We start from the raw sequence: 10618 nt of genomic DNA, 5'->3' as shown, positions 1-10618 counted from the left end.
GCCCCAGGTTCCTCCACTCTCCTGATCTCCCAGTCATCCCACTGCTCACGGGGCAGCTTCCAGGGAGGGCAAACCCCAGGGGTGAACTGAGCATCCATCCCAACTGCCAAACCTCACTCCAAGCTCAGCTGCCCCCAGCTTGATCTCGTATCTAGGCTGTTCCCCCATCAACAGCACCTTCTGCCTGCCCCACCAAGCCACCCACCTGGCAGGGACCCTGCAAGGCAGGGAGCCCCCCCAGCCCACCCGAGGCAGAGGGCTGCAAACCCACACCCCCTGTGGACTTGTTCCAGGGGGTTGCCTACCCCTCTTCAGGCAGACAAATGTTTAATTTGCTCCCCTGAGGCCTCTCCCCCCTCTCTGATGCCCAACCCTGGTGCCCGGCAGCTGCAGGGAAGAGAGGAGCCCACAGGAAAAGCCTGGACACACACACAGAGACAAGCGCAAAGCCTTAAAATCCTGTTCATAAAAACACACCCCCTCTGTACAGTGCACAGCATCCTTTTTACAGTATTTACCGTAGCAGCCGAGGCAGAGGCACTCCGGCGCAGGCAGGGCCTTATTTGCGGCTCCCCGTGCAAAGCAAAGGGCCAGCAGCGACAGTCACCACCTGCAACAGATGCTACTGTGGGAACAGTCTTTTCTGACACAGGAGGGGACACCAAGCTCTCACTGATGTACTGCAAGCTGATCTTCCCTAAACTCACCAAGGGTTTCTCCTCTGGCTTCAACAGCGGCATGGATACCCCCTCCAAAACCCCCCAAACCCACTCAGTCACAAGTGCTGCCAGCCCCCCTCAGAGGGCAGAGCCTGGTGCCCTCACTGAGAGCTCTTCTCATCTCAGCGCTGGCAGAGTCCGGCCCCGCATGCGGGAGCAGAGCAAGTCCCAGCCACCGTCACAGCCCAGCTGCCGGTCCCATCACCGGATCAGTCCCCACATGTGGCTGGCACTGCCCTTCCCCGGCACGGAGCAGCGTGGCACAGGAAAGCTGTCACCCACGCCGGCAGCGGGTGGAAGGGGCACGGAAGCAGAGGGTGCATCAGGGAGGCATGGAGCTCATCTGCTGCGGGTCCTCCTCCCCAAACTTGCTACCAAAACCACATCTCACATCTCTGCAGAACAATCAATGGGAAAAAAAAAAAAAAAAAAAGGAAAAAAAAATAATTGGTCAGATGACTGCTGGGGGGGAGGAGGGCTGTACAGTGCACTGGAACCCCCCCCGCCCCAGGCACCACCAGCAGCAGGGTTAGAGCAGAAATCTTCTGGGGGACTCTGGCCCCCTTCCTGCTCCGCTCCTGCCCAGCATGGCTTGGCATCAGCAGAAGCAACGTTCCCACCAGCCACCTCATTTTGGACACTCGAAAGGGAAGGGAACAGATACTGAGAACTGCCTGGGGGAAGTATTTAGTTTTTTTTTTTTTTAAATCAAGTTCTCTCTGCCTCCAGCCTGTCACCCAGGGACCCCTCTGAAGGGGAAGTCTGGCCTCTGCCTCAGTTTTCCCAGAAAAGAAGCTACTGGGGACCAGACAACCTCACAGGACTGCAGAGCTGCCTGGGTAAAGCTGCCAGAGATGCCCAGCATAGCAACACCACCTTCCCTAGGAGTACCCACAGCCAAGCCCTCCACCAGGAGAAAAACATCTGCAGGAGACCACAACCTGTCTGTGCTCCCCGAGGGCTGGAATTCCCTTCTCTGGCACTGCACAGGCAGTCTGAAGCAGTTCTCACTCCACAGATGCAGAAGTCTCACTCCGAGACCTGCCCGGTGCCAACACACCCCAAGGGGCACCTCCACGGGCACGCGTTCAGTGGTACTGATTGAGTCTGAACCCTCACTTTCCTCCCGCCAAATGGGACATTTCCACAGGGCTGATTTTTTCCACACTGGGGTACACCACAAGGAAAAATACTCTTTTCCTGCTGCTCACCTTCCCACCCTGCAAGAAAAGCTTTTGAGCAGCAGCTGGAGGAATGCTGTAGGCAGAGGGCCACAAGCATCCATACATCTTCCCAAAAACATCAATAGCTCTGCAGGTTGCGCTGTTTGGCCACCTTTCTTGCAGGCCTTTTGCAGGACCGACCTGGCCTCCACATCCCCCATCCCTTCCACCAGGACAGCACCACCAGCTCCACTTCACCAGCTTGGGGAAACTGAGGCACCAGAGAGGGAATTCACTCAAGCAATGGGATTTCTGCCCCAGCTGAAAGAGCTTCAAGAGGGATGGGGGTGTGATATCCAGATAAGCCCCTCGCCAAAAGAAAAGACAGAAGGATTCCACTCTTGCAGCCAAACCTGGGCTCTAAGCCCCTGCAGTGGGAGCCCCAGCTAGGAGGGGTGGTAGGCCAGGCTCTGCTGAGCCAGAGGCAATGGAAAAGCCCCAGGCCGGGTGTTCTGCCACACTGGATGCAGCCTGGGGCTCGGGAAGCACCAGGATCAGAGCTGTGTACTTACCCTCCAGCACTTTATCCAGATCTGCAATGAACTCCTCCAGCTCCTGTGTGTCACCGAGTTTAGCTGGCAGAAAGGCACACACTGTCAGGTCTCATTTGCAAGAAAAAAGATCCCTACCCCTTGCTTCTAACTTCTAACCACAATTGCTCCAGCTGCCTGCTGTTTCTGTCCCAGCCAGGTGCTGTCTGGGAGCAACAGAGGGTGGCTGGGGCTGAGCTGCATGTGCAACAGGGGCAGATCACTGCACAGCTCAGGAATAACCTCAGTCAAACACCCCCGAGCACAGTGTCCCCCAGGGTCGAAGCATCTCCATGGGATTACAGCCCACACTTGCACCCAGCTGCTGAAGGCGTCAAAAGAGCAGCACTGAAGCTTTCCAAGCAGTTGCCCAGCCCCCACCTGGATCTGGAGTCCCACACTCACATGGGGCTTAAGGGCAGCTGTAGCGTCACCCACCCCCACGTCCGCCAGGGCAGGGGGCTGGAAGTTACAGGGCAGAGGAGCAAGGGGTTTCACCAAGGATGCTGCTTGAGGGCAGCTTTGGCAAGAAAACAAGCCAATCCAACCTCATACTTTTTCCAGGATCCAGCCAGGACCCCAGGGCTCATTCCCACCTCCAAATCCTGGAGGGTCCCATTGGCACCCCCCAACCCCCGCCCGCAGGCGGCCCATCACTGCTGAGCCGAGCCAGGCATGCAGAAGGAAGCCCCGGGAAGCAGCCCTGGGGACAGCTCTCTCAGCCTCACCTTTGGAGGAGCAAGCATTGGCAGGGGTGTTGAGGTCCTCCTCGCTGGAGTTGAGACTGCTTCTCGGGGACGTGCTGGTACCTGCGCATGCAAAGCATTACTCACTGCCCACAGCCACAGGCACCTTATAAACAAGTTATAGAACCAGGGACCCATCATGTGGGTGGCATAGGGTCCCTGATCCACCCTGGCTCTTGGCCAGCCCATCTGTTCTTCCCCTGCTGCAAGGAATGCTTGGAAAAAGGGAACTAGAGCTTCTCTGCCAGGCCAAACAGCACCGGGGTTGCCTGGGCATGGCCATGGGGACTCCTCGGGGTTAGAGCGAAGTGGCTGCCTTTGAGCCCCCAGTTATCTCAAGCCTTGTGCAGCCCTGCAGCAGCCAACCCAGCAGGAGCCCCTGCACATGCTGGGCCAGGATCCAGGGGTCATCACCTCATGCTACTCATCCAGCCCGCAAGAGATGAGTCAGGTGGGCAACTGCAAGGCCGGATCAGCTAGAAACTCAGTGGTTTACCATGGAGGAATGCCAGAGCTCCCAAAGCAACTCCATCCGCACGGACACTGTCCTCCCAAAGGGCTCCTCATTCCCCAGCCCCAACTCACTCTCCAGCTCATCAATGCCGCTGTCGTACACACTGTGTCCCGCTTTCTTCTTCAGCTCCTCCAAGTGCTGCTCGTATTGACATGCAGTGCCTCTGTCAAAGTCCTCCATCACCTCGTCAAACTCCCGCAGCAGGTCACTGAGCTCATCAGCCATTGCTGGGGGCAAGAAGCCAGTGGAGGGAGGCGTTGGGGGCACACACCAGGCAGGCAGCCCCAGAAAAAGCCTCTCGGGAGCAGAACCAGGCTGGGGCCGGGGCAGCCCCCTTGCCACCTCCCTGCAGGCAGGCTGCCAGTGCCCACTCCGTGCGGGGCTGACATCGCCCCCGAGCCCCCCGCAGAGCTCTGAACCTCCTCCCCCGCCCCTCGGGCAGCTGGGCCATCCTTCCAGCGCATCCCACAGCCCAGCAGGGGCCCAGCCCAGTAAGAGCTGGTCCGAAGCAAGGCAAGGGTCTCGACCCAGCTTCTGCCCCTGCCTTCAGGCGAGGTGCGGTAGGGCTGCCCGGGGGTCCCGGCCCATCCCCGGCCCCGGGATGAGCCGCCTGCTCCGGCCCCGAGGGAGGTACCAGCAGGGTCGGCGGCGGGGAGAGGGCCAGGGCCGGCCCCGAGCACCCCCGAGCCCCCGGCTCCGCGGAGTGGGCCGGCCGATGCGAAGGCAGGGAACGAGCCCGGGAGCGGCGGGCAGCACATGGCGGGCGGGGGGGGTCACCCCGGCAGCCGCCACCTCCGTCCCGCGGGCGGCAAACCCCGTCCTGCTCCCGGGGACCTCCCGACGGGAGCCCCGCCGGCACGGCACGGCACTCACCGGCGAGCGGGGAGCTCCGGCACGGCGGGGGGCTCCGGGGAGGCACGGCACGGCTCCAGCACTCACCGGCGGGCGGGGGGCTCCGGGGAGGCACGGCTCGGCACTCAGCGGGGGGCTCCGGGGAGGCTCGGCACGGCTCGGCACTCAGCGGCGGGCGGGGGGCTCCGGCACGGCGGCGGGCTCCGGGGAGGCTCGGCACGGCACGGCACGGCACGGCTCGGTACTCAGCGGCGGGCGGGGGGCTCCGGGGAGGCTCGGCACGGTACGGCACGGCTCGGCACTCAGCGGCGGGCCCGGGCGCGGCGGTTTTAGCGCCGGTGCGGGCGGCGGGCGGGACGCTCTGTGGGCGCCACCCCTCGCGGCGGGACGCGCGTCCCTGCGGGGGTGCCAGGGGGGTGCCCCGTGGGACCCGTCCCCGCCGCCTCCGCGGGCCGCCCCCTGCCACTCCGGGCCGCCCCCCCGCCCCGTCCGAGGGCCGCCCTGGAGCCGCGGGGTGCGGGTGGCCGGGGCGTCCGCTGTCCCCCGCGGGACCGGGACCGGGACCGGCCCTCCGCCCCGCGCGGTGCAGCCCGTCCCCACGCTCCGGGGGGGCTGGGTGATGCGCGGGGCCTGGGGTCAGCGGGCGGGGACGTTCGGCCCGTGGAGCCAAACCCCTTCCACACATAGCAGCCGAGGGGAGCTCTCCCGAGAGGGAAAGCCTCCTGCACACCCCTCCAGCCCACCCCTCCCTCCCCCCCCGGCGCTGCTCTCTCTGTCCCCAGGCTGAGTATGTTCTCGAGATCTTCGGGTTTCCTCCCGGTGCCCTGTTTCCTCCCCTGCATCCATCCATCCACCCACCCAGCACCTGAAGCCCCCCGGATGAGGTTTCTGCTTGTGTTCACTTTCCTTCAGCTGAGCTTTGCCTCCTCTCGGAGTTCCCCTCTCCTTCACCTCCTTCATGCTTCCCACTGTCATGGGCTCTGCCATGGATTTTTTTCTCCCATGTTTTAGCCACTTGGATGTCGGCTCACCCAAGGTGGGCACAGCTGCACAGTATCACTCTGTCATCCAAAATCACTCCCACCTTTGTGTCTTCTGCTGAGGCCTCCCCTCCTCATCACAGAGCTTGAGACAAGAGGCCCCAGACAAGTTACTTCTCCACACTGACGAGCTGTACCTCTTCTGCCTGGCCATGAATAAAAAGCCAGCGGATCTGTGGCAGTGACTGTCCGGGTGGCAAGGAGGAGGGCGACGCAAGCAGATGCTCCTCACTCTCATCTCCTGGCTTGGAAAAGGCAGATTCCAGCTGCAGTTGCTTTTTATGGAGCCCCTAACTGCCAAAAATATCTTCAGACCATCTCAAGTATTTATTTGATTTTTTTGGTAGAGGGATGTGCCTATTAAAGATAGCTGTATGGAAAGCCTCAGGTGTTTTAAGCCCTGTTCAGATTTAAGGACCAATATGTAATGAGGGAGCTGACAGCTGGTTTGTGCTCTCCAGGTTTAGGATGGTGGGTGGTTTCTCTCGGCAGGCAGTTTCAATCCACACTGCCTTGGTGGATTCAGGAGCCCACCACGAGCTCTGCCTGCCTTTTGCCAGTGCTGCATCAGCCCAAGCAAGCATCCTCCGAGTGGGTGAGTGGGCAGGGGGAGACTACAGCGTCTGGAGGACACAGGGGCACTCATGTGCTTTCTAGCTGTGCTGGCCCAGGGTTTTCTTTAGCTCTTACTCTTCCTAGCACCTAACCACCAGTGAATGCTGACACCTTGGTAGCTCCAGGAGTGAGCTTCGTTCCTTCAGCTTTAGTAGCGAGTTCTCGAGTCAAGAGGTCTGTGTCTGGGCAACACTCTACAACATGCTCCCATGACTGACCGCTGCAGCGAGCACCACCGCTCAGCCCAGCACCAAGTGATTCCAGCACCAACAGCTGGTGAACAAAGGGGCCCTCCACTGATAAACACTCGTCTCACCTCAGCTGTCTTGGAGAACAAATACTGGAACGTCAGCCAGAGACCTTGGCCTGGCAATCCTGAGCTGTGCTGGGGACACTTCAATCTTTCCCCCAGAGTGGGGAAGGCATGCGCTGACCCTTGCCATTAGCTGCTGGCTTGTGCATGGGGACAGCATCCCCTCATGGGGTTTCAATTTCATAGAACAGAATCATAGAATTGTTTAGGTTGGAAAAGACCTTTAATATCACCGAGTCCAACCCTTAACCCAGCGCTGCCAAGCCCACCACTAAACCACATCCCTAAGTGGCACATCTACACATCTTTCAAATCCCTCCGGGGTGGTGACTCCACCACTTCCCTGGGCAGCCTGTTCCAGGGCTTGACAACCCTTTCAGTGAAGAAATTTTTCCTAATACCCAATTTTAACAAAACCTGGCTGCCTGCGTGTACTCCCATAGGTACAGGAGGCCAGGCATTACCAGGGAGAAAGGTCTAGTTATTATGTTATTGCAGATGGGAAGTACCTTTACTGTTCATCTCCATTTATTTCATGTTCTGGCTAACCATACCGATTGACCGATGCCAGCAGCATTTGGCAGCATCCCTTGGTTTTCCCAGGTCGGGGTGGTGCAGAACATGATCTCACCCCTTGCGATGCAGGACCTAGATTTAGCAGACATTGCATGTCTGATGGCAGCTGAGATGCCATCAGGAAGCAGTGGTATCAGAGCAAGCTGACCCACCATAGTGGGAGGGACCCAGCTCTGGTTTGTCATGCCTTGGTCTGGGGTTTTCCACCATGACTGGCACAGCCCAGCCCAGCAAGGGCTGGGAACCCCCAGTAACCCCCAGTATTATCTGTCAGGTGTGTCTGATACCTTTCTTCTCTGGATTTAACCCTTTGGGCAGTTTCTCTGGTCTCAAAAATGCAAATAAAGCAAAGCTTTGCTTAGAAGTGGAGTAACTTACTTTGAGTCATTTATGTTCTTTCAGTTTACCATGGGAACTTGAGTGGATAAAGTGTTACGTGATGCCATTCAATGTGTTTATGCATGTATATATCCTAATCAGCGGTCTAAGAGAGACACATGGGATAAAAAAAAAGAAAAAAGATCCTACTTTCTTTGCTGTTGACTGTAAAATCGCTCACTTGCTCATGAATCTGAGTAACTGGTCCTCCTGCTGCAAGATACTTCCTGTTGTATCCTTTACCCTCCTTAAGACCTCTAAGCTTGGCTCTAGCTGTAAAAACAGCTCCAGTGCTGAGTGGCCTGAGGTGGTTTCGGTGGTGGTGGTGCCAACAACCAGCCTTTAACCGCCCTGCACTGGCACTGGGGGTCTAGAAACATCGACAGGCACTTTCAGATTATTTCAAAAGGCGCAGTCATGGAGGCTTGCAGGTTCAGCTTGGGGAGAAGGGGAGAAGAGCCCAACAATAAATCTGAAGCATAACAAAAGCTAACCAGCTTTTTCACAGCAGCTCTGGAGTGATGTTAATGCTTCATAAATGATGGTGCTTTGCAACTGATTTGTAAAGCGGGGGTTATTTTGTGAGGCTGAAATAAAACAAGCTGTAAGCAAATACTCATGCGTGACAGGCAGTGACAGCCCATGTGCTTCTGAGAGAGAAAGAAGTCTGGTACTGCTCAGAGGAGGCTGCTGCGAGAGCGGCGGCGGCTGCTGCCGGGCTGCCCTCAAGTGGAGTTTTTTGCAATATCCCATTGGCAGTGACAGCCGCCCTTGAGCAGTTTTCAACTCTTGCGATGCAGTGGTAGAAAGACCCACAGTGGTTTTTGTATTCTCTATGGTAAATGGAGGAAAAGAGCATGCTTCCCAGCGAGCCCCCAGTGTCCCCAGTGCCCACCACCACGCCGCTGCGAAAGTAAACTTCAAAGGGACTTTTTTTTTGCAAAGCAAAGCAAATAGCTGCCTGGTATTTCAGCATCCTTGTCCCGTTCAGATTATTGCAAGCTGGTTGGTGATTCGATGTGTAGTGGTATTTCTGAACTTCTTCCCACCACCCAGCGGGAACGGTATAAAACAGAGTGTAATTGGGGAATGGATGGATAAGGCTCACCGGGTGCAGTGGGTGACAAGCCATCCTGGAGACACCTGTCCTACATGCGTGTTGTATGTTGGATCCCTTGGGGTGTAAAACACAGAGTCCAGTGAGAAACTGGAGGGCAGCCAGCCCGGCTGGCAGGAAGCCTTCATAGGGGTGACCTGATGCTCTTGTATGTGCCTGTTGTAACGTTCAATGGTGACCACAAACCTTTCAGTCACTTTTTAAATCCTTGTGTGGCTTCCAAGGGGGCAACACACACAGACAGCCCAACACTATAGTCCTGTGTAGACCTGTTGACCACTGCCCCCTCCCATCCCCAAATGTGGCATAGCTCTGCGGTGCGTATCGCCCAGTAGGTGCTATGGTTTGGTGTTCTGCTGGTATCAGAGTTCCTGTGGTATCCACTATAATCGCTCAGGGCTTAGTTCTTAAGGACAGGTATATGGCAAAAGCAGTGGGAGAACAAATTAAAGCTCAGAGGAATCAAGGGAGAGAAGCCAAAGTGACGTTGGTGGCATTAATCAATGCCGCAGTCGCTCTCAGAGTGACTTACTGTGGCAATGGGGAATGTGGAAATGTTCACTCGGCTTGGGATTTTCTTTTTTGATACTGAAAAATTTGATCAAAACCATGAGATGTGTGGACTTCTCACCATTGACCTCTGTGCCGGATCTGTTGCTCTTGGTAGAAACAAGTCAAAGCTACACCTAGAAGCAGGGGCATCAGGTAGAGCTCTGGCTGGGACAAGGCATGAAGCACTTCGCTGGGTTTGTGTTCTGCTTGAGATCTTAATGTCAGCCTTGATGCTTCTGGCTTCCTCCTGTATGAGCAGGCCAGTGGCTGCAGCTGCTGAAATGTTTGGGCAGCAAAGTGCTCGTCATGTTCTAACAATGCGCTAAAGATGAGGGATGAAGGTTTGTGCCATCTCTATCCTCTGCCTGTGGCCATCAGTTCTCTTCAGTCCCCAAGGAATCCAACATACAACACACTTGTAGGACAGGTGTCTCCTGGATGGCCTGTCACCCACTGCACCCAGTGAGCCTTATCCATCCATTCTCTGTGCACCGAGGACTCCAACACTTCATGTCCTCCCATGATGACAAAGAAGCTGATGTGCAGCCCAGGTTTCAGGTTGGCAAAATGATTTGAGTGCCCTTTTGTCCACGTGAAGACACAAAGATTACTTGCTTTTTCTTGGTTTAAAATTCTTGGTGAACATTTGTAGCAACTCCTCCCAGCCTGAGGATCTGCCCCCTTCCCAGTGCTCCCCCACAGTGGGGACACAGAAAGATCCACCATCAAGTTGTGACCAAGAGTTACCGGAACATCTTGTCCTCGTTCGCGCGTTACTGTTAACGGACTGAAGCCGTTACCACTAACAGGAGATAACTAGTGACATGGGAACAGTAAGATCAACACCAGCTGTTGACTGAGAGCGGGGTCATGCAGACATGCCAGAGGCTTCTAGGAAGAAATACGGAAGGTATCCCAGAGGGTCTGCTCTTGCAGATCCTGCAGCCTGTCCTGCACAGAGCAGCCGCTGCCTCCTTGGATATGGCGTTGGTTACACAGAGGGTGCTCGAGTATGCTGGTGACCTCAGAAACCTTCAGTGGTCTTATGGTATCCTGAGTTTATCCACTCCTGCAGACTCCAAAGCACTGTTCGTTTCTGGAGCTTATCAGTTCTTGGGAGGCTTTTACCAGCTATCTCTCAGCACACACTTCTCTCTTCATGCTGTTCTCCAGGAACTACCTCTCCACCCATCCCAACTGTACCCATCCACAGGGAAGGGACCTTTACAAAATAAGAGCTCAGCCCTGAGCAGCACAGTTGAGAAGGTGCAGTACCTCCAGGCAGGCACCATCCACCAGACAGATGCAGCTGAGCCTACGTTGGAACCCCTCCTCCCTCTCAGGCTGAGGGGCACAGCGAGGCTCAAGCATTTGTTAATAATCTTATTGATGCTACATGGCACAGGCCAAAGCTGTGACACTGTTAGGGTAGCGAGGCACACG

General features: G+C 56.6%; 1 protein-coding gene across 3 annotated transcripts; it reads right to left on the bottom strand.

The window, feature by feature from the left end:
• Positions 1-432: 432 nt before the first annotated feature.
• On the bottom strand, positions 433-4757 carry LOC119157399 (regulator of cell cycle RGCC-like). 3 transcript variants are annotated; one of them, XM_037408304.1, is made up of 5 exons: positions 4715-4757; positions 3804-3967; positions 3201-3281; positions 2455-2517; positions 433-1114 (listed from the first exon to the last, which is right to left on the bottom strand). In XM_037408304.1, the coding sequence occupies exons 2-5, from the start codon at positions 3955-3957 to the stop codon at positions 1107-1109; spliced, it is 306 nt and encodes a 101-aa protein (XP_037264201.1). In that variant the 5' UTR covers positions 3958-3967; positions 4715-4757; the 3' UTR covers positions 433-1106. The 3 variants fall into 3 exon arrangements, with proteins under 3 accessions (XP_037264201.1, XP_037264200.1, XP_037264199.1); XM_037408303.1 differs by having other exon boundaries at positions 3804-3959; positions 4672-4722; XM_037408302.1 differs by lacking the exon at positions 4715-4757 and adding an exon at positions 4606-4695 and having other exon boundaries at positions 3804-3959.
• Positions 4758-10618: the final 5861 nt, after the last annotated feature.

The sequence above is a fragment of the Falco rusticolus genome, chromosome 14 (assembly GCF_015220075.1).
Source record: "Falco rusticolus isolate bFalRus1 chromosome 14, bFalRus1.pri, whole genome shotgun sequence".
Classification (NCBI taxonomy): domain Eukaryota; kingdom Metazoa; phylum Chordata; class Aves; order Falconiformes; family Falconidae; genus Falco; species Falco rusticolus.
This window is presented reverse-complemented; position numbering and strand designations above follow the sequence as displayed.

Excerpts from the sequence above, each read along its gene's own strand:
- LOC119157399 (XM_037408304.1), bottom strand. The coding sequence starts at position 3,957 with ATGGCTGATGAGCTCAGTGACCTGCTGCGGGAGTTTGACGAGGTGATG. Across the intron at positions 3,282-3,803 it reads CGGCATTGATGAGCTGGAGA|GTACCAGCACGTCCCCGAGA; the intron begins GTGAGTTGGGGC and ends TTGCATGCGCAG. Across the intron at positions 2,518-3,200 it reads CAATGCTTGCTCCTCCAAAG|CTAAACTCGGTGACACACAG; the intron begins GTGAGGCTGAGA and ends CCTTTCTGCCAG.